The 23,114-nt window shown below is 55.9% G+C and overlaps 2 protein-coding genes across 2 annotated transcripts in view; one reads left to right on the top strand and one right to left on the bottom strand.

Annotated features, from left to right (window-relative positions):
* Nucleotides 1–14,073, top strand: part of LOC122547479 (RNA-binding protein 10-like) — a 46,355-nt gene extending 32,282 nt beyond the window's left edge. The window contains exons 11-24 of the mRNA XM_087985229.1: nt 1,349–1,453; nt 1,581–1,686; nt 2,484–2,632; nt 3,047–3,185; nt 3,727–3,818; nt 5,088–5,246; nt 7,622–7,771; nt 8,470–8,553; nt 9,661–9,846; nt 10,892–10,966; nt 12,121–12,203; nt 12,414–12,522; nt 12,630–12,666; nt 13,836–14,073. Coding sequence (XP_087841355.1) covers nt 1,349–1,453; nt 1,581–1,686; nt 2,484–2,632; nt 3,047–3,185; nt 3,727–3,818; nt 5,088–5,246; nt 7,622–7,771; nt 8,470–8,553; nt 9,661–9,846; nt 10,892–10,966; nt 12,121–12,203; nt 12,414–12,522; nt 12,630–12,644 — 1,452 coding nt within the window. The 3' untranslated portion in view covers nt 12,645–12,666; nt 13,836–14,073. The remainder of the gene's footprint in view (nt 1–1,348; nt 1,454–1,580; nt 1,687–2,483; nt 2,633–3,046; nt 3,186–3,726; nt 3,819–5,087; nt 5,247–7,621; nt 7,772–8,469; nt 8,554–9,660; nt 9,847–10,891; nt 10,967–12,120; nt 12,204–12,413; nt 12,523–12,629; nt 12,667–13,835) is intronic.
* The window catches only part of tpk2 (thiamin pyrophosphokinase 2), a 28,006-nt gene continuing 18,840 nt past the window's right edge, over nt 13,949–23,114 (bottom strand). The window contains exons 4-8 of the mRNA XM_087985248.1: nt 22,333–22,463; nt 16,966–17,084; nt 16,196–16,328; nt 15,165–15,261; nt 13,949–14,998 (exon numbers count right to left, since the gene is read on the bottom strand). Of these exons, the coding sequence (XP_087841374.1) occupies nt 14,952–14,998; nt 15,165–15,261; nt 16,196–16,328; nt 16,966–17,084; nt 22,333–22,463 (527 nt within the window). The 3' untranslated portion in view covers nt 13,949–14,951. The remainder of the gene's footprint in view (nt 14,999–15,164; nt 15,262–16,195; nt 16,329–16,965; nt 17,085–22,332; nt 22,464–23,114) is intronic.

Below are 23,114 nucleotides of genomic sequence, written 5' to 3' on the forward strand. Positions count from 1 at the left end.
AAGCAATTCGTATCCGAGATTTTTCATCTGAGCTAAAAATTCATTCTGTCTGTTGCAACGCGGTACGTGAGGTCAGGTGGTACTCTTGGGATATGGTGTTAGTCGGCCATCTTAGACACAAGGTCGTCAGGAGTCGGGCAGCTGGCGCGTTGAGCCTGCTCTGCCCTTCCCTGAGATCGTGGCTGACCTTAACTGCGGTCTCAGCTCCAAGTTTCCACCTGCTCACCATAACCCAGCCACATGAGGGAGATTTAAACAATCCTTAGATAAGCACATGGATGACGATGGGATAGCGTAGGGGGACGAGCTGAGAATAGTTCACAGGTCGTCGCAACAGCCGAAGGGCTTATTCTGCGCTGTGTTGTCCTATGTTCTAACCCTTAATTCCCTTACTGTTGCAACTATTTTAGGCCTTGACCTTGCCTTCAGCACATTCAACGGGGTGGCCTCAACTGCTTCACTGGGCCGGGAATTCTACAGATTCCCAATGCGAAGGCATTCTTCCTCAACTGAGGCCTAAATCTGTTCCCCCCCCCCCCCCCCCCCCCCCCCCCACTTATTTCGAGGCTATGCCCCACCCACCAATTCTAGTTTCACCCAGCAATGGAAGCAACCTCCCTGCTTCTGTCTAATAAAATAATGAAGGGGACAGATATGTTTCTCTGAGAACCCCCCCCCCCCCACATTCTCCTAAATTCCAATCCGTATAGTGGCGGTCTACTCAAGTTCTCGTATGCCAACCCTCTCGATCCCTGAGCCAGGGCCGTGAGAGACCTTGGATTCCCCAGCGACTCGGTGTGAATCGGCCTAGGTTTCCTGTGTCCGAGGAGCAGCATGTGATTCCATGATTGCTGGTCCTGATGGTTTGTCTCCCTCCACCCATCCCTTCTCGCTCCGAGTGCCCTTGTACAGGAGAGGGCTTGCACTGAGGTTCCTCTGTTGAATCAGTACAGTTGTGTTTTTTAATTAAATTGTGTGGACATATCTGGCCTGGCCAGGCCAGCATTTATTGCCCATCCCTAATTGCTCAAGTCACGTGCACTCCAGACTGGGTAAGGACGGCAGATTTCCTTCCTTAAGGAACATTAGTGAACCAGTTGGGGGGGATTTCCCAACAATCAGCAACGGTTTCACGGCCATCATTAGACTCTTAATTCCAATTTTAGTTTTTAAAACTGAGTTTAAATTCCGCCATCAACCACGGCGGGTTTTTGACCTGGGTCCGCATGATGTTATCTGGACCTCTGCGTTAACAGATCAGTGATGGTAGCGTGAGGCCATGCCACCAGAAGGGAGTGTGGATTGTGCAGGCTATTGCCCTCTGACCTTTGCCTCCTGCCCTCTGCAGAGTTCTGATTCCGATAACCAGAGCGCGTGGATGAATCAGGACGGCCAACAAGGGGACTACTCATACTACCACCATGACGATGGCTACCAGCAACAGTACTCCCAGGTCAGTTGTGCTCTGTCCCGGCAGACTCTGGGAATTCAAAGCCTGGAATGTGTCAGCTTGAGGATTCTTGGAACCTCTTTCCTCACCTCAGCCCCTGATGCTAACACATTGTTTCTGTGCCGGGCAGGGCTGTAACCAGTATTCCCAGGATTACCAGCGGGGCTCCGACCAGCAGCAGAAGAACACCGGGCGCTCGATGCCACCCTCCACTTACGAGGCACCGCCCACGACAGGTCAGTGGCAGTCACCCCTCTAACTGTAGCCACCCCCCTCCTCCCAAAGTACCGTTTAATCACACATTACCGCTTGCAACTGCACTGTGATGACCGAGCAAGCATAGACCTAATCAGACGCCGAGCATTCCTGGGTTCACTTCCAGGTCACAGACCGTCCTGACATGGAAATGTTTTGATATTCCTTCACTTTCATTGGATCATAATTGATACTGGGCCTATCCTGGGAGTGTGAGATGGGAACAGTGTAGAGGGAACTTTACTCTATATCTAACCCCGTGCTGTCCCTGTCCCTGAGAGTGTTTGATGGGGGGACAGTGTAGAGAGAGCTTTACTCTATCTAACGCCGTGCTGTCCCTGTCCCTGTCCTGGGAGCGTTTGATGGGGGAGCAGTATAAAGCGAACTTTACTCTCTGGGAGTGTTTGATGGGGGGTACAGTGTAGAGAGAGCTTTACTCTATCTGACCCCATGCTGTGCCTGTCCGATGGGTCAGTGTAGAGGCAGTTTTACTCTGTATCTCAGCCCATGCTGTCTCTACCACTGGGAGCATTTGATGGGGGGGCACAGTATAGAGGAAGCTTTACGCTGTATCTAACCCCGTGCTGTCCCTGTCCTGGGATTGTTTGATGGGGAAACAGTGTAGAGGGAGCTTTACTCTGTATCTAACCCATGCTGTCCCTGTCCCTGGGATCGTTTGACAGGGGCAGTGTAGAGGGAGCTTTACTCTGTATCTGACCCCGTGCTGTACCTGTCCTGTTAGTGTTTGTTGGGGTTGAGTTCATTTTGATTTTTGCAGCAACAGAAACTTCATCTGAGCCGGGTATTCCTGGAGTCGATCCCCTCCCAAGTCCACAGTCGTTCCCGCAATCAGTTCAAACCCAGGCAGCTCCGCAGCTGTACCAGAAGTCATCCAGCAGTCCTTCAGACAGCAGCCGCACAACACAGGTAAGCTCACATGCCCCACTCATGTGGTATAAACCACAGATGGCTGAGATGGTCAGTGCTGAGGGAGGGGGCGCTGTGGGAGGGTCGGTGCTGAGGGAGTGGGGGCTGTGGGAGGGTCAGCGCTGAGGGAGCGGGGGCTGTGGGAGAGTCAGCGCTGAGGGAGCGGGGGCTGTGGGAGGGTCAGCGCTGAGGGAGCGGGTGCTGTGGGAGGGTCAGCGCTGAGGGAGTGGGGGCTGTGGGAGGGTCAGCGCTGAGGGGGACCCTCGCCATTGATCGCATCTTGAAGATGTTAAATCCAATCCTCCTTACTTGGCTCCCTTACCCCAGTGGGCATCAGCGCGTGGGCTGCTGTTCTGAGTATTCCCTCCCCAACCCTCTCAGCTGACCTTGTTTATAATCTTTGAGCTTCCGCAGATCTCACGACCTCCAACGACCCAGAAGGTGGAGATTGTGGCCGAACCCCAGCTCAACATTGGCCAGGCTCCGGCAGTCAGCACCAGTACTCAGCCGCCTGCGGGCTCCAGCTCCAGTACACAGGACTACACCCAGTACCGTGAGTACAGCCCTTTGGCCTGATGGGAGATGGGGGGATTGCAGGAGGGCAGCCCGGGCTAGCTGGTGTTGTGGTTGGAGAGGGGGGGGGGGGGGGATGTAGTGAGTAACGGACCCTTCCCCATGATCACCAGCTGGAGTCAAAATCGTAATGTTGAACCAGTCTCTTGGCCGGGTGGTCATGGTGTATGTCCAGGTTTGCTGAGCCATGTCTCTGCCCATCTGTGATCACCAAGGCGTAAGGCTGGCTGTGGTCAAGTGGAGTGAGAGAACATGAGGACTCTTGTTCTCGTTATGTCTCCCCTTCCCTCTCCCTCGCACGTGCTCCATCTCTCTCTCTCTCTCCCTCCCGCGCTCCCTTCTCTCCCGCGCTGCCTCTCTGTCTGTCTTGCTCTGTCTCTCCCCCTCCGTCCCCCCCTCAACCCCTCTCTCTCGCTGTCTCTCCCTCTGCCTCTATCTGGCACCACCCAGGATCTGGGTCATGCAGAAACACAAGGCCAAAGCCAGCGGTGCCCTGACCCTGCTCTCTGTCCTCTCCACAGCTGTCCCTGACGTCTCCACCTATCAGTACGATGAGATGTCAGGATATTACTACGACCCTCAGACTGGACTCTACTACGATCCCAACTCTCAGGTAAAGCCAGCCCGCGAACTCGGGCCCATTTTGGTGAGGGGGGTGGGGGGGAGGTTTGGGCGTTGCGAGGGGTGGGGACGTGACTGCGACACTGGTGGGGATGGTCAGTCAAACCTGGAGCCACACCCCACCCACCCAACCCAGCTCCATCCTCAAATCTTTCTGGCACCATCCCACCCACCTTCCTTTGTCACTTGTCTCCCCCCCCACCTCTTCAATCTCCAGGCTCAAAGTTACAGAATACAAAACCAGCGCGGGGCTATAGACCGATTGGACAGGGGAGTGGGGGGATTGGGTATCAGTGCAGCCCAGTGTGGAGCCATTCATTTAGAGTCCTGGTGGTCTCCAGCACAGAAACCAGACCCTTCAGCCCATCCAGGTCACACTAAGCAAAAACAAGTCCCTAATTATTCTCGCCTTGTTCTCTTCCATTTTTTAAAAATACGATTGTTGAACGTGAGCATCACTGGATTGTCCAGCCCTTATTGCAGATTTCCCCATAGCCTTAAATGTTTCAGCAGTCAGATGGGCACAGAGACACAGTGTAAGTTACAAGGTCGTATTCTAAGGTGAGGTGTGCAGGATTAGGGTGACCCAGGGCAATATTTGCATGATTCATTGAAGGTGGCAGGACAGGTGGAGAGAGAGCAGTTAATACAGCATCCCGTACTTTCAGTTTTATCAATATGGTCATTAGCGTTAATGTTGAGCTCACACTCTCTGTCTGGCTCTCGCTCTTTCGCTCGCTCTCACACGCACTGTCTCTCTGTCTGTCTGTCTGTCTCTCTTTCCCCCCCACCCACCCACCCACCCACCCCCGTCTCTCTCTAAGACTCTCTCACACACTGTCTGTCTCTCTCTTTCCCTGTCTCTAAGACACTCTCACACTCTCTCACACACTGTCTTTTTCTTCCCCCCACCTCTAACACTCTCACATGCACTGTCTCTCACACACTGTCAGTATTTCTCTTACCTCCCCGTCTCTCTCTAACACTGTTATGCGCACGCTGTCACACGCACTCTTCAGAGTCTCTCTCTCTCTCTCTCGTTCTCTCTTGTGCGCGCTCTCTCTCTCTGGTTCTGTCTCTCACACACATGCGCAAAACCCCTCCATCCCGTCCCTTGTCACCCTCTCCCTCCCCTGAAGCAAGGTGCTCCTGGTTCACTCCCTCCCTGGTACCTTCAGAGCGTGATTGTGACCCTAGCAAGTGTAAGGCTCCCGGGTTAATGGCGCTCTCTCTCTCTTTGTGTATATATTTTCATGTGTAGTACTACTATAATGCACAGACGCAGCAGTACCTGTACTGGGACAGCGACAAGCAGACTTACCTCCCAGCCCCTGACCAGAGTGGAGACGCAGCCAAGGACCTGGCCTCCAAGGAGGGCAAGGAGAAGAAGGAGAAACCCAAGAACAAGACTGCCCAGCAGGTGAGGACAGCCATCAGCGACAGAGAGGGGAGGGAGACAAAGGGTTGTCCGCGTCACACAATCACCAGGGGGTGGGAGCTCGTTCATCATCAGCATTCACATCCGATAACACCACCTGCCCTGGTACAGTCCGAACCCCTATCCCACCCCACACACACACACAGACACAGTGTGCAGTAACCTGGGCTTCGGAGTGACATTACCACACTGTACATGCCCTACCGTTGGTGAAACAGGTGAGATCCTGAAGGGATGCGGGGAGGGCACTACGGGACAATTTAGCACGGCCAATCCACCCTAACCTGCACATCCCTGGGCACTACGGGGACAATTTAGCGTGGCCAATCCACCCTAACCTGCACATCCCTGGGCACTACGGGGACAATTTAGCACGGTCAATCCACCCTAACCTGCACATCCCTGGGCACTACGGGACAATTTAGCACGGCCAATCCACCCTAACCTGTACATCCCTGGGCACTACGGGACAATTTAGCACGGCCAATCCACCCTAACCTGCACATCCCTGGGCACTACGGGGACAATTTAGCACGGCCAATTCACCCTTACCTGTACATCCCTGGGCACTACGTGGACAATTTAGCAAGGCCAATCCACCCTAACCTGTACATCCCTGGGCACTACGGGGACAATTTAGCACGGCCAATCCACCCTAACCTGCACATCCCTGGGCACTACGGGGACAATTTAGCACGGCCAATCCACCCTTACCTGTACATCCCTGGGCACTACGGGGACAATTTAGCACGGCCAATCCACCCTAACCTGTACATCCCTGGGCACTACGGGGACAATTTAGCACATCCATTAAGGAGGAGTTGGTTTGATTCTTGCCAAGTGAGATAAATTGGCGATGGGGTGGGGAGGTTAGGGAATGAAACGTTACTGGGAGTGGGTGGCAACATGAAGTCGTTAGATCAGCCATGATGATAGCAAATGGTAGAGCAGGGGAGAGGGACATCCTGGCTCCTTGTTCACCTTTCTCACCTCTATCCTTTTAACCCTGGCGTGGGGGGTGGAGGAGGAGAGAGAGAGAGAGAGAGAGAGACACAGGGGTGGCAGCTGCTCTAATGGCCCCCCCCCCCCCCCCCCCCCGTGTATAACTCCATGAAATCAGGATCTGCATGTCCCTGACTGCCCACCCGTTTGGTTCAGTTCCTCCTGGGGACAGAGTTTTGTTTGGGAGTGCGAGGGGATGTGAGTACCGACGCGCGTCATATGTGTCTAACACCCCCCCCCCCCCCCCCCCCCCCCCCATGCTTTCTTGCCTCGTGCTGTGGCCAGTCATTCGGGGAGACGCAGGCGGTTTGGTGGCGGGCAACATCGGCAAACCACCCTTCACGTTGTCCTCTGCCGTCGTTCACTTCCCCTGGAACATTGACACCGGCGAAGCTGCAGCGAGGGGTGATCCGATCCGGCCAGTTAAAAGGGGCTGCTGGAGAGAAATTGTTCCATCTGGTGTGAGGCCAGAGTGAGGCCGAATGATTTCAAGAACAGAGCCTGCTCTCGACCTCCCTAAATGACCATGGAGAGTGCAAGAGTGGCACAGAAACTTCATATTGGGGATGTGAGACCTGGAGGCGTTTCCTCACGCACAGGGAAAAGGGGACCTGGAAATCACTCTCTTGCTCTCCCTCACTCACTTGCTGTTTCTCCCTCCCTCTGTCCCTCCCTGTCTCCCCCACTCCACCTCTCTCCCACCCTTGCTTGCCCTCACTCTCGCCCTTGCTCTGTCTCCCTCTCTGTCTTTCTCTCTCTCCGCCCCCCCCCCCCCCCCCCCCCCTCTCCCAGACGTCCACTAAAAATGTTGTCAAGGCTGTGGGGCTGGAGCATCAAATGGACATTTCAGAACTCATATTGGGGGAGCTCTGATGGCGGGCAGCGGAGACTAAACAGGTCAATGTCAGCCTGATCTGAGACCTGACACAAGGAGGGGGGAGTTGAATGTCCTCCTGTTTCTGTGTAATGGGCTGGAGGAGGAGTGGGGCTGAATGGCCTCCTGTTCCTGTGTAACAGGCTGGAGGAGGAGGGGCTGAATGGCCTCCTGTTCCTGTGTAACAGGCTGGAGGAGGAGGGGCTGAATGGCCTCCTGTTCCTGTGTAACAGGCTGGGGGAGGGGGGCTGTGATTTCTACCTGTTCCAACATCCCATCACCTATTAAATTGAGCTGGGTGTATGGAGTTACGTTGGGAGGGTGTAGCCTAGCTGAGCAAGCAGCCTTGGGTTGGATTTAAACTGTTTGTGGTGGGGATGGCAGTGAGCTGTAATCTGACCCCCTGCCCCTGTGCAGAGTCGGGCACTGTTGTCTGAGGGCAGGGCAGATTGATTCTGAGCGGGTATCTCCGCTGTTCCAGATCGCCAAGGACATGGAGCGGTGGGCCAAGAGTATGAACAAACAGAAGGAAAACTTCAAGAACAGCTTCCAGCCACTCAGCTACCTGCGGGACGACGATCGCCGAGAGTCTGCCTCAGCTGATGCTGGCTATGCCATGCTGGAGAAGAAGGTACAGTGAAGGAGGGAGGCAGGGGACACCTTTGTACCCCGCTCACCCACACAGGTCCTGATCGAGAAGGGGAAGCTCGCTCAGCCGTTTGCGTCCCTGCAACAGCACCTCCCGTATACCCTGAATCCCCTTCTCCAACTGAACCCCATACACCCTGAAACCCACATGCACACCTCCTCCCGTACACCCCTAATCCAAACTGACATCTTGTCCCTGTGCAACCATAACGCCCGTACAGCCCAGACCCCTGTATGACACCCTTTCTCCCCCCACCCCCATAGACTCCTAACCCCTGGAAGATATCCAGTGCTCCCCTCCCGAACACCCCTAACCCCTGTCTATGTCCACACCACCCACCCTCCCCAGTACGCCCCTAACCCCTGGAAGATAATCCCCTCCCCATACACTCTGAACCCACTGCCTGACACCTCCCCTTACACCCCTAAGCCCCTCGCCACTGTCACAGCCACTAACTTTTACCATGGGATTATTATCCCCCTCCCTCCCCAACCCTTCTTACTTGGACAATGGCGAGTGGGGGCTTTAACTTCGGGGCTGAAACACTGTGGTGAGGTGCCGTCAGTGACTCGCTCCCCACCGGCCGAGGTGGGGTGGGTGAAGCCTGGGACCTGCCCGCAGTGTCACCTCCTTGAGGACCCCGAACCCTCCTGATTGACTAAAAATCTTGTTCCTTTCAGAGCACGCTGGCAGAGAGACAACACGTCATGATGGAGCACCTGAAACGCACCACAGACAAGGTGAAAGATGAGGATAATCGAGCGGTACGCACCCAGGGGATAAACCCGCGCGCACCCACCTTCGGCAGGTTCCCCTTAAATCGTCTCCGGGATTCCCCTCCTCACGGCCCCTTCCCCGAGCTCCCCATCCTGTGAACGACCTGCAGCGGTGAAGGGAAGGACAGGCTGATGTGTCTGGCTTGATTTGCTGCAGGATGCAAAACTTCAACCACATACTCTTCCTACTATCGGGACAGAGAATGTACGGCCACCTCGGCCTTTATTCCTCGCCCGCCCTCCCCTCCCTCGCCCCTGCCTCCCTCACGGGTCTTCCACCAAAACATAAACACATGCTGCAGACGAGATTTTAACGACAAATCCAATTTATTGCATAAAGTAAATGAGGATTAAATGGAATAATCTAAGCCATTTATAAATACCAGATGTTTGAGGATTTTGAAACACACAGTAAGACATGACCCTGACAGTGGTACAATACTGAGATATCAGAGAGAGAATTCCTTTCTAAATCGCACACAATGTTTGACTTGGATGTGGTTTCAGTTTTTGGCTTTAAAAATCTGAGAGCCTCTTCATAAAACGGAGCTCAGATTTTCTCCACTTCAAATAACCCCTTCCAGTTTTTAACTAAACACGTCTGTTCTGGTTCGTTTTAACTAAGTTCCATACTTTGTCATAATCTGTTTCTTAACTGTTTGAAACCTTTTCCTTTTGTCAGGACCAGCTGTGTTTTTAAACATCCAGTTAAGCAAAAAAGTGCCCAAACTGAAACCCAACTGTCCCTCCTCCCGCCAAGTTATACATGTTTCCCTGAACAAAAGGAAAAACTGAATAAATTCCTGACCGTCTAAACTGGAAGTCTAATGCAGAGATGTTTTTCTTGTTTGCTTACAAAAAAACTCTCCCAATGTAGACGTATCACCGTTCGAACTAGCTCTCTGAGACTGCATTTAAAGCAGCCATCACCATGGCTACAGGAATACCAAAACGTTAACCTCTTCTCCAAAGCCCCCCAGTCTCTAGCACAAATCCAAACACCCGACAGAATGATGTTAAACGATTAATGAAGCCCACATCTTGCCTGACACCGGCTGAGGTAACTCTTTGTCCTTTTGTTGTGTCCGGCTGCAGAGGGCGAGTCCACTGCGAGGCTTGGTGGCGGCCTACAGTGGAGAAAGCGACAGCGAGGAGGACCAGGAGGAGGACCAGGAGGAGAAACTGACCGACTGGCAGAAGCTGGCCTGCCTACTGTGCAGGAGACAGTTCCCCAGCAAGGAGGCGCTCATTCGACACCAGCAGCTCTCCGAGCTGCACAAGGTAACGCCATCGCCCTCCCCGCCCGCACTCCAAGAGCATCAGCTCGTCGTTCTCCCTAGTCTCTGGGCTCGCTGGCTCTGCTGCACCCGCTTCCCAGCCCCTGCAGCCTGGACGTATAGATAGTCTGGCCTGTCCTTCACCTAGCCAACCCCTCCTGTCCTGCAGTTCAATGTCACAGATAGGGTATGGACCTGTACGGTCCCGGCACCGATTTGCGAAACCTGAGAGTGGGGTGCACGGAAAAGCCCATGGTCTGGAGGCTCGGGAATCTAGAGTATCGCTGCCCTGTCAGCACCTTCCCAGGATCAGTGTGCCCGAGTCCGATGGAATGCTGCTCACTTGCTTGGACGAGTTCGGCTCCAACAACACTGGAGAAGCTCGACACATTAACCCCCCCCCCACCTTCAACACCCCCTCACTCCACCAGCAGTAGCTGGGCTCATTAGGAATGCTTGGCTGAGCTCCAACACCAATGTGTACCGTCTACAAGACGTACTACAGCGACTCGCCAAGGCTCCTGCGAACCTTCCAATGCCTGCCGCCTCGTAACCCCATCCCGGGGAAGACAAGGAGGCAGCAGATGTGGGGGGGGGGAGGAATGCACCACCCCCTGCAAGTTCCCCCACCCCAAATACTCGCAACTGTTTCTTTGTGTTGCTGGTTCAAAATGTGGGAACTCCCTCCCTCCCTAATGTAAAGTGCGGGGTGTCCCTGCCAGTAATTCACAAAGGCAGCTCACCACCACCTTCTGAAGGGCCGTTAGGGGGATGGACAGTCCATGCTGGCTAGGCCAGCGACACTTACGTCCTGTGATAGAAAAAAAATATATACAAGGTGATAAACCAACCCCCCCCCCCCCCCCCAAGTTCAGAAGAGGGTCTCAGTTGGCCCTCTCGCTCGCACTGAGCTCCTGTGTCCCGGGACGATCAAACAGACCGGGTACGGTGACAGGGCGATTGGTTGTGATCAGTGTTCCGGCCTGTTTTGCTGTTGGGAGTGTGGGCAGTGAGAGCGCGGCGCGATTAAACCTGCCTCAATCTTTCAGCAAAACCTGGAAATCCACAGGCGATCGAAACTTTCAGAGTCCGAACTGGAAGCTCTGGAGAAGAGTGAGAGAGAGGTGGGTGACACGGGGTGTGGGGTGGGGGGGCTCGGTAAAAGTATTACGGTTGATGCTCGGGTTTCCCAATCCGGGGACGAAATGTGTACCGGACCTCGGTTAGATTCGGGCACAAACGTCCAGAGAGCGGGGACAACATGGAAGAGTTGGACCCACAGGGCGTGGTCGAGGCGAACGATATCAACATGTCTCTTTGGGAGGGAGGGGGGAGGCTGGGATAGATTATACACATGAGAAGGAAATAAATAGGAGGACAGGGCAGGATGTGGGGTGGAGGGAGAGACAGGATGATAGCAGAGGTGGGGGTGGGTGGTAGAAGGAAAGGGGGAATGAGGCGGCTGGAGAATGGAGCTGGTCACTGAGCCCCTGGGGGTCATACGGCCGTATACCTGAGGGTGAAACGACCTGGCTCGTCCCACCCAGTCTTTGTGCCCTCTCCTCAGACCCAGCTTCGCCAGCTGCTCTGGAGGCTGTCCACTCACCCGGGCTGTTCGCTGAGCACTCGACCATGGAAGGCATCGCAGCCAGATCCTGGTCTGTCCCTTTCATACCCTCTCCATGCTCCAGTGTCCGTATCCCAGCTAGTTCTCTCTGAATTGGCAACTCCACACGAACGGGAGTGGGAGAACGATACAGTCATACAGCATGGAAACTGACTCTTAGGTCCAACCAGTCCGTGCTGACCATAATCCCAAAAATAAACTAGTCCCACACCTGCCCTGCTCCTGGTACATATCCCTCCAAACCTTTCCCATTCATGTCCTTATCCAAATGTCTTTTAAACATTGTAACTGTACCCATGTCCACCACTTCATTCCACACACAAGCCACTCTGTGTGTAAAGACAATTGCCTTTGATGTCTTTTTAAAACCTTTCCCCTCTCACCTTAAAAATGTGTGCCCCCGCCCTGGGGAAAGAAACTGCTGCCATTCACCTTATACATGCCCCCCGCATGATTTTATAAACCTCTATAAGGTCACTCCTCAGCCTCCGACGCTCCAGGGAAAACAGTCCTGTGACTCAACCCCTCCACTCCCAGCAACGTCCCGGTAAGTCTCTTCCTAACCCCCTCCAGCTGAGACCAGCTGAGGTCAGGAAGTACTCTGGGGATTTTACTTTTTTTGTGAATGGTGGTGTGTTTTGCTTTCCGCAGTTCAAGTTCAGAGTGACAGAGAGACGGGGGAAACTGGGCACATCGGACACCGTCGAAGCCAAACGGAAAAGGACACAAGCAGCGTAAGTGACCCAGAGTTTTATCGCGCGGGGGTGAGGTGTCCCCTGGAAGGCTTACGGGGTTGCCCTCACGTGAGGGGACAGCAGGGCCAGCCCAACGAGGGATCGTGTAGTGGCCACCGGGTATCGCTGACCTGATCACTGGGATCTTCCTCCTCTTCCCTCCCCCCCCCCCCCCGCCCCCGCCCCCGCCCCCGCCCACCCATCCTTTAGGTACGATAGTACGAGTCACGGCATCGGGAACCGCATGATGCAGGCGATGGGCTGGAAGGAGGGCACGAGGCTGGGACGCAAAGAGCCAGGGATGGCCCCCTCCTCCAAGGTAACCCGCGTCACCTCCCCCCTCTCTCTCGCGGTGTCATTTCCGAGCTTGACTCTGTAACCGTTAAAATTCACTCTCGTCTCTCTCTCTCTCTCTCCTTCCAGTAGACCCGGGATTTTTGATTGGAATGTCATCACTGCGTCGGTAAGTTTCCTCCCTTCTCCCCTCAGCAGGCGGTTTGCTCCCTTCTCCACCCCACTCCCAGGGACAGAATGCCTCTGCTTCCTGCCACATGGTGGAGCAGGGGGTTGCTGACTGTGTACGGCCAGTGGACTGTCACAGGCTGAACCTGGAGGTTCCGTCTGACCCCACAGCCAATGCTGCGAGGAGCTGACCCAGGACCTGTATTTTACCAGTTTACAAGAGTCCTGCTCACAGGACATGTGGGTGTTGCCCCCTGGAGAAGGTGGGGGGGGGGGGGGGGGGGTGACCCACTGTAGATTCCACCCCCCCCCCCCCCAACCCATATGGTGTAGGTCACCCCTCGAGGGAGGGAGTTCTAAGATACTGACCCTGCCGACACCGAAGGAACAGCCTACGTTATTCCCAGTCGGGAGGGTGCGGGGGCTATTCACAGGTGGTGGAGTCATCCCCCCCCCCCCCCCCCATCTGCTGCCCTTCAACCTTCTGGTGGGAGAGGGGTTAGAGAATGGTGGGTTTGGAAGGTGCTGTCGGAGGAGTCTCAGTGAGTGGCTGCAGTGCGTCTTGTGGATGGTACACACTCCTGCTGCTCTTGGTTAGAGCTCAGCCGAGCATTCCTAATGAGCCCAGCTACCTCGGGGGTGGGAGGGAGGGAGTGTTGGAGCTCAGCCGAGCATTCCTAATGAGCCCAGCTACCTCGGGGGTGGGAGGGAGGGAGTGTTGGAGCTCAGCCGAGCATTCCTAATGAGCCCAGCTACCTCGGGGGTGGGAGGGAGGGAGTGTTGGAGCTCAGCCGAGCATTCCTAATGAGCCCAGCTACCTCGGGGGTGGGAGGGAGGGAGTGTTGGAGCTCAGCCGAGCATTCCTAATGAGCCCAGCTACCTCGGGGGTGGGAGGGAGGGAGTGTTGGAGCTCAGCCGAGCATTCCTAATGAGCCCAGCTACCTCGGGGGTGGGAGGGAGGGAGTGTTGGAGCTCAGCCGAGCATTCCTAATGAGCCCAGCTACCTCAGGGGTGGGAGGGGCTGTTGGAGCTCAGCCGAGCTGCTGCCCTGTGTCGGGGGTGACCAATTAGCACCAACATCCAGGAGAAGCCGACATTGTGGTCACTGTCGCCTGGGCTGCAGTGGGAGTTTGCTGGAGAAACACGGCTCTCCCTTTCCTGTCTCGACAGTGACGTGACTGCCACAGCACTCCGCGGGGAGAGAGAGAGAGAGACCGCCTACGAGTGAAGGTGTGCGAATTGACGAGCAGGGAACCGACAGCGTTCAAGAAGACTGGCTGATCAAACTTTCCTTTTGTTTTATTTCCCCCCCTCCCGTCTCCTTTCAGAGGAGCAAGGGAAAGGATTGTAAATATTTTTCTCAGCGTCCGCATGTACGTTTTTCTACTAATTAAAAGAATGGAACCTACTCCCGGGAGGAGCCGTTACTCAGGGTTCAGGGACGCGCGGTGTCTCTGGTATCGGAGGGGGTGGGAGACCAGCTCCACAGGTGAGTGAGGCTCTCTCATCCTGCGGTCCCAGTGGGACTTGGGGTAGAGACAGGGCAGCTGCTGACAGAAGGATTGAGAGTTGGAGGAGGGGGGGGGGGGGAATGAAAGACTATCAGCCCAAGAATCGACGTTTCGGGCATGAGCCCTTCTTCAGGAATGAGGAGGGTGTGCCAAGCGGGCTGAGATAAAGGGGAGGGGGGAGTTAAAGTGTTCAGCCACGGGGCGGTTGGGTTGGTTGGTACGTGCGGGTGTCCCAGAGGTGTTCTCTGACACATTCCGCAAGTAGGAGGCCGCAGCAAATGATGTGTGTGCCTGCCTGACCCTGCTGTGCTTTTCCAGCTCTGATCTCCAGCATCCGCAGTCCTCACTTTCTCCCATCAGCCCAAGAAGCAAACCTTCCCCCACCTACGGTGCGGTCAGGGTTAGGAGTTAGAACATCGACGATTTCAGCGCAACAATCCGAAGCCCATCGATCCTACACTATTCCACGTTTATCCACTTTAAAATGCCCTTAAAGTTGGCGAGTTTACTCCTGTGGGCAGGCCCTACTGTCGAAGTTCGCTATCTGAGAAATTAAAGTGGGGGGGGGGGGGGGGTAGGGGTAGGTGAGAGAGGGGAGAAACAGGGCTGCACCATGTTCCCCCACTTGCTTGCTCGCTCGCTCTCTCTCTTCCCCCCCCCCCCCCACCTTACATTCATGATTGACTTGAGAATCTAAAATTGCAAAGCATGTGGGGGGGGGGGGGAGGGGGCGCGGCTGGATTCCCAACAGCGTGTCAGGGTCAGACTGTCGCCTTCACAGCTCCCTGTGCAGCCCCTCGACCAGCTGGTGGTAATGGCGTTCTGTAAGGCAAACAACACACACCCGACTGCTTTAGCCTCTTGTTTCGAACGGGGGCGTCAGCCCAAAGTTCACCGCGTTTCACACGGCCGCCTCCTGTACCCTTGAACCTCCCTTCACCCACCGAAACCGTGGCCGCGCCGAGGGAGCGGACCCTAGCTGTCTCACCGTTATCAGCGTGTAGCAGCCCATGCCTAATGATGAAGTCCAACACCACCATGGCACAGTTCGGTTTAAATTCAGAACCTGCGAGCAGCTCTTTCACCTGTAGGCCACAGAACAACGGTGGTTTAACCAGACCAGAGTTAGACCATTACTGGAGGTGGGGGACAAAGTGGAGGGAAGGTGGGTGGCCGTATGAATTATGCCCATCAGGTCCCCTTCCCCTCTCACCTTAAACCTACGCCCCTCTAGTTCTGGGCTCCCGCACCCCAGAGGGAAAAGACCTTGTCTATTTACCCTATCCATGTTTCCCCCCCCCCCATGATTTGATAAACCTCGAAGGTCACCTCTCAGCCTCCGACGCAACAGCCCCCCGGCCTCTCCCTGTAGCTCAAACCCTTTCCCAACATCCTTCCTGTAGCTGGGAGACCAGAATCAGTATTCCCAAAGTGGCCTCACCGATACAGCCGCAATATTATCACAGATGTACAGCGCGGAAACAGACCCTTCGGTCCAACCAGATATCCTAACCTAATCCAGTCCCACCTGCCAGCACTTGGCCCATCTCCCTCTAAACCCTTCCTATCCACGTCCTCCATCCAGATGCCTTTTAAATGTTGTCATTGTACCAGCCCCCACCACATCCTCTGGCAGCTCATTCCATACACGCACCACCCTCTGGTCTCTTATATCTTTCCCCCTCTCACCTTAAACCTACGTCCCTCTAGTTCTGGGCTCCCCCACCCCAGGGGGGAAAAGACCTTGTCTATTTACCCTATCCATGTCCCCCTCATGATTTTATAAACCTCTATAAGGTCACCCCTCAACACTCCATGAGAAATCCTCCTTCCTCATCTCAGTCTTAGATCAGCACCTCTTTATTTCGAGACTGTACACCTCCCCCCCCCCCCCCCCCACCCCCCACAACAGGGGTAAATGTCAGGCACCCCAAACGCTGTCCGGCCAGAGCCTCGGGCAGTTAAGGTGAGACCTTCCCCCCCCCACCCCTCAACCGCCCTCTCAAATCCTGCCCTCACCTGTTCCAGGGACCAGAGGTAGAATTCCAGCACCTCCCCATCTCCCACCTCAGGCCGGAAGTCGACTGGGACCTCCAGGTCATAGACGAACTGGCACTCCGGGAAAATCCCTGCATCATCTTCATAGGTGTAACTGTCACACCCCCCGAGCCCGGGGAGAGGGAGGAGAGAAACACGGTTAAAACGCAGGAAGGGGTGAGGAGGGAGTGGGTCTCAGCTTCAAGGGTTGCTCCTTCCCCATCCTCTCATCCCAACGCCCCCCCCGGTCTGATTTACTCTCATTCTGAAGCCCAACAGTGCAATAGGATCAAGGAGGGGCTGAATGGCCTCCTGTTCCTGTGTAACCGGCTGGGAGGGAAGGAGGGGCTCAATGGCCTCGTGTCCCTGTGTAACAGGCTGGAGGAGGGGCTGAATGGCCTCCTGTTCCTGTGTAAGCGGCTGGGGATGGGGCTGAATGGCCTCCTGTTCAACAGGCTGGGGGGGGAAGGAGGGGCTGAATGGCCTCCTGTTCCAAAGTAACAGGCTGGGGGTGGGGCTGAATGGCCTCCTGTTCCTGTGTAACAGGCTGGGGGGGGAAGGAGGGGCTGAATGGCCTCCTGTCCCTGTATAACAGGCTGGAGGAGGGGCTCAATGGCCTCCTGTTCCGAAGTAACAGGCTGGGGGTGGGGCTGAATGGCCTTCTGTCCCTGTGTAACAGGCTGGGGGAGGGGCTGAATGGCCTCCCTGATGCCCAACCGTGCCCGGGTGGATGATATGGACGCCGGGTTTACCTGATGGTGCCGCCCGGCCTGGCGTTCTGGGCGATGGATTCGGGGATGCAGGCCTCTTCCTCACACTCCTTCACCAGGGTCTCCTTCACTCCGAGGCCGGCTGAGATACCCCCAGCAACCTGAGGCCGAGAGGCAGAGAGGTTAATCAGAGAGAGGGGAGGGGGGTGGGAGAGCCCCCCGGGGGGGATAATCAGTACTGCAGTATAGAGGGGAAACAGCACCCCCGGGGGGATAATCAGTAATGCAGTATAGAGGGGAAACAGCACCCCCCCCGGGGGGATAATCAGTACTGCAGTATAGAGGGGAAACAGCACCCCCCCCCCCCCGGGGGGGATAATCAGTACTGCAGTATAGAGGGGAAACAGCACCCCCCCCGGGGGGGATAATCAGTACTGCAGTATAGAGGGGAAACAGCACACCCCCGGGGGGATAATCAGTACTGCAGTATAGAGGGGAAACAGCACCCCCCGGGGGGGATAATCAGTAATGCAGTATAGAGGGGAAACAGCACCCCCCGGGGGGATAATCAGTACTGCAGTATAGAGGGGAAACAGCACCCCCCCGGGGGGATAATCAGTACTGCAGTATAGAGGGGAAACAGCACCCCCCCGGGGGGATAATCAGTACTGCAGTATAGAGGGGAAACAGCACCCCCCCCGGGGGGATAATCAGTACTGCAGTATAGAGGGGAAACAGCACCCCCCCGGGGGGATAATCAGTACTGCAGTATAGAGGGGAAACAGCACCCCCCCCGGGGGGATAATCAGTACTGCAGTATAGAGGGGAAACAGCACCCCCCCCGGGGGGATAATCAGTACTGCAGTATAGAGGGGAAACAGCACCCCCCGGGGGGGATAATCAGTACTGCAGTATAGAGGGGAAACAGCACCCCCCCCGGGGGGGGATAATCAGTAATGCAGTATAGAGGGGAAACAGCACCCCCCGGGGGGGATAATCAGTACTGCAGTATAGAGGGGAAGCAGCACTCCCCCGGGGGGGATAATCAGTAATGCAGTATAGAGGGGAAACAGCACCCCCCCCGGGGGGGGATAATCAGTACTGCAGTATAGAGGGGAAACAGCACCCCCCCTGGGGGATAATCAGTACTGCAGTATAGAGGGGAAACAGCACCCCCCCCGGAGGGATAATCAGTACTGCAGTATAGAGGGGAAACAGCACCCCCCCGGGGGGATAATCAGTACTGCAGTATAGAGTGGAAACAGCACCCCCCCGGGGGGGATAATCAGTACTGCAGTATAGAGGGGAAACAGCACCCCCCCGGGGGGGGGATAATCAGTACTGCAGTATAGAGTGGAAACAGCACCCCCCGGGGGGGATAATCAGTACTGCAGTATAGAGGGGAAACAGCACCCCCCGGGGGGGAATAATCAGTACTGCAGTATAGAGGGGAAACAGCACCCCCCCGGGGGGGATAATCAGTACTGCAGTATAGAGGGGAAACAGCACCCCCCCAGGGGGGATAATCAGTACTGCAGTATAGAGGGGAAACAGCACCCCCCCCGGAGGGATAATCAGTACTGCAGTATAGAGGGGAAACAGCACCCCCCCCGGAGGGATAATCAGTACTGCAGTATAGAGGGGAAACAGCACCCCCCCAGGGGGGATAATCAGTACTGCAGTATAGAGGGGAAACAGCACCCCCCCCGGAGGGATAATCAGTACTGCAGTATAGAGGGGAAACAGCACCCCCGCCCACGGGGGGGATAATCAGTACTGCAGTATAGAGGGGAAACAGCACCCCCCGGGGGGGAATAATCAGTACTGCAGTATAGAGGGGAAACAGCACCCCCCCGGGGGGATAATCAGTACTGCAGTATAGAGGGGAAACACCACCCCCCGGGGGGGATAATCAGTACTGCAGTATAGAGGGGAAACAGCACCCCCCGGGGGGATAATCAGTACTGCAGTATAGAGGGGAAACAGCACCCCCGCCCACGGGGGGGATAATCAGTACTGCAGTATAGAGGGGAAACAGCACCCCCCCGGGGGGATAATCAGTACTGCAGTATAGAGGGGAAACAGCACCCCCCCGGGGGGATAATCAGTACTGCAGTATAGAGGGGAAACAGCACCCCCCCCCCCCAGGGGGATAATCAGTACTGCAGTATAGAGGGGAAACAGCACCCCCCCGGGGGGATAATCAGTACTGCAGTATAGAGGGGAAACACTATCCCCCCCGGGGGGGATAATCAGTACTGCAGTATAGAGGGGAAACAGCACCCCCCCCCAGGGGGATAATCAGTACTGCAGTATAGAGGGGAAACAGCACCCCCCCGGGGGGATAATCAGTACTGCAGTATAGAGGGGAAACAGCACCCCCCCCCAGGGGGATAATCAGTACTGCAGTATAGAGGGGAAACAGCACACCCCCGGGGGGATAATCAGTACTGCAGTATAGAGGGGAAACAGCACCCCCGCCCACCGGAGGGATAATCAGTACTGCAGTATAGAGGGGAAACAGCACCCCCGCCCACCGGAGGGATAATCAGTACTGCAGTATAGAGGGGAAACACTATCCCCCCCGGGGGGGATAATCAGTACTGCAGTATAGAGGGGAAACAGCACCCCCGCCCACGGGGGGGATAATCAGTACTGCAGTATAGAGGGGAAACAGCACCCCCCCGGGGGGGAATAATCAGTACTGCATTATAGAGGGGAAACAGCACCCCCCCGGGGGGATAATCAGTACTGCAGTATAGAGGGGAAACACCACCCCCCGGGGGGGATAATCAGTACTGCAGTATAGAGGGGAAACAGCACCCCCCGGGGGGATAATCAGTACTGCAGTATAGAGGGGAAACACCACCCCCCGGGGGGGATAATCAGTACTGCAGTATAGAGGGGAAACAGCACCCCCGCCCACGGGGGGGATAATCAGTACTGCAGTATAGAGGGGAAACAGCACCCCCCCGGGGGGATAATCAGTACTGCAGTATAGAGAGGAAACAGCACCCCCGCCCACGGGGGGGATAATCAGTACTGCAGTATAGAGGGGAAACTGCACCCCCCGGGGGGACAATCAGTACTGCAGTATAGAGGGGAAACAGCACCCCCCCGGGGGGATAATCAGTACTGCAGTATAGAGGGGAAACAGCACCCCCCCGGGGGGATAATCAGTACTGCAGTATAGAGGGGAAACAGCACCCCCCCCCCCGGGGGGATAATCAGTACTGCAGTATAGAGGGGAAACAGCACCCCCCCGGGGGGATAATCAGTACTGCAGTATAGAGGGGAAACAGCACCCCCCCCCCCCGGGGGGATAATCAGTACTGCAGTATAGAGGGGAAACAGCACCCCCCCGGGGGCATAATCAGTACTGCAGTATAGAGGGGAAACTGCACCCCCCCCGGGGGGTATAATCAGTACTGCAGTATAGAGGGGAAACAGCACCCCCCACCGGAGGGATAATCAGTACTGCAGTATAGAGGGGAAACAGCACCCCCCCGGGGGGATAATCAGTACTGCAGTATAGAGGGGAAACAGCACCCCCCCGGGGGGGATAATCAGTACTGCAGTATAGAGGGGAAACAGCACCCCCCCCGGGGGGGGGATAATCAGTACTGCAGTATAGAGGGGAAACAGCACCCCCCCGGGGGGATAATCAGTACTGCAGTATAGAGGGGAAACAGCACCCCCGCCCACGGGGGGGATAATCAGTACTGCAGTATAGAGGGGAAACAGCACCCCCCCGGGGGGATAATCAGTACTGCAGTATAGAGGGGAAACAGCACCCCCGCCCACCGGAGGGATAATCAGTACTGCAGTATAGAGGGGAAACAGCACCCCCCGGGGGGGGGGATAATCAGTACTGCAGTATAGAGGGGAAACAGCACCCCCCCCCCCGGGGGGATAATCAGTACTGCAGTATAGAGGGGAAACAGCACCCCCCCGGGGGGATAATCAGTACTGCAGTATAGAGGGGAAACAGCACCCCCCCCCGGGGGGATAATCAGTACTGCAGTATAGAGGGGAAACAGCACCCCCCCGGGGGCATAATCAGTACTGCAGTATAGAGGGGAAACTGCACCCCCCGGGGGGTATAATCAGTACTGCAGTATAGAGGGGAAACAGCACCCCCCACCGGAGGGATAATCAGTACTGCAGTATAGAGGGGAAACAGCACCCCCCCGGGGGGATAATCAGTACTGCAGTATAGAGGGGAAACAGCACCCCCCCAGGGGGGATAATCAGTACTGCAGTATAGAGGGGAAACAGCACCCCCCCCGGGGGGGGGATAATCAGTACTGCAGTATAGAGGGGAAACAGCACCCCCCCGGGGGGATAATCAGTACTGCAGTATAGAGGGGAAACAGCACCCCCCCGGGGGGGATAATCAGTACTGCAGTATAGAGGGGAAACAGCACCCCCCCGGGGGATAATCAGTACTGCAGTATAGAGGGGAAACAGCACCCCCCCGGGGGGATAATCAGTACTGCAGTATAGAGGGGAAACAGCACCCCCCGGGGGGGATAATCAGTACTGCAGTATAGAGGGGAAACAGCACCCCCCCGGGGGGATAATCAGTACTGCAGTATAGAGGGGAAACAGCACCCCCCCCCCGGGGGGGGGATAATCAGTACTGCAGTATAGAGGGGAAACAGCACCCCCCCGGGGGTGATAATCAGTACTGCAGTATAGAGGGTAAACAGCGCACCCCCCCGGGGGGGATAATCAGTCCTGCAGTATAGAGGGGAAACACCACCCCCCGGGGGGGATAATCAGTACTGCAGTATAGAGGGGAAACAGCACCCCCGCCCACGGGGGGGATAATCAGTACTGCAGTATAGAGGGGAAACAGCACCCCCCCGGGGGGATAATCAGTACTGCAGTATAGAGGGGAAACAGCACCCCCCCCGGAGGGATAATCAGTACTGCAGTATAGAGGGGAAACAGCACCCCCCCCGGGGGGATAATCAGTACTGCAGTATAGAGGGGAAACAGCACCCCCCCCGGGGGGATAATCAGTACTGCAGTATAGAGGGGAAACAGCACCCCCCGGGGGGGATAATCAGTACTGCAGTATAGAGGGGAAACAGCACCCCCCCCGGGGGATAATCAGTACTGCAGAATAGAGGGGAAACAGCACCCCCCCGGGGGATAATCAGTACTGCAGTATAGAGGGGAAACAGCACCGCCCCCCCGGGGGGATAATCAGTACTGCAGTATAGAGGGGAAACAGCACAGTTCCCCCCCCAGGGGGATTAATCCATATTGCAGTATAGGGGGGAACGCTGCCCTGGGGGATTTAACTCAGCCCCACTTGGCTGAACAGCCCCAGTGAGTGTCAGACGCCAATGCTTGGGGAGTGGACCTTGGAGACGTTGGTGAGTAGGGGCTGTGGATTACCAGGTTATCCAGCCTGCCGGGATAGGTCTCCTTCTGCTGCGTGCGGCGACCAATCCACATGGACATGCGCCCGTCCTCGTGTCTGACAAAGCCGTTGACGTGGACCCCGTAGCTTTTAACCCCGAATAAACCTGCCAGAGAGAAGGGGAGAGAGAGGCCGATGACGTAGACCTGTCATCACTCACCTACACCCGCCCAAACTCTTCACGTTTTCCAAACGCACTGCACTGGGATTCCAGGGGCTGCCAGCACGCTCAATACATTGGATGCAGAGTTCCTGTGCTGGTGAGGGGGATGAAATACCTTTCAGAGTGAAAGTCTGCTGTCCTCCCGATGAGATGAGATTCCCTACAGTGTGGAAACAGGCCCTTCGGCCCAACAAGTCCACACCGACCCTCTGAAGAGGGACCCGCCCCCCTATATTTAGTCCTGACTAATCCACCGCACACTACGGGGACAATTTAGCACGGCCAATCCACCCTAACCTGCACATCCCTGGGCACTACGGGGACAATTTAGCACGGCCAATCCACCCAAACCCGCACATCCCTGGGTACTACGGGGACAATTTAGCACGGCCAATCCACCCTAACCTGCACATCCCTGGGCACTACGGGACAATTTAGCACGGCCAATCCACCCGAACCTTCACATCCCTGGGCACGACAGGGACAATTTAGCACGGCCAATCCACCCTAACCTGCACATCCCTGGGCACTACGGGGACAATTTAGCACGGCCAATCCACCCTAACCTGCACATCTCTGGGCACTACGGGGACA

Source organism: Chiloscyllium plagiosum, unplaced genomic scaffold (genome assembly GCF_037043375.1).
Source record: "Chiloscyllium plagiosum isolate Xiang-an unplaced genomic scaffold, Cpla_swu_hap1 HiC_scaffold_51, whole genome shotgun sequence".
Lineage (NCBI taxonomy): Eukaryota > Metazoa > Chordata > Chondrichthyes > Orectolobiformes > Hemiscylliidae > Chiloscyllium > Chiloscyllium plagiosum.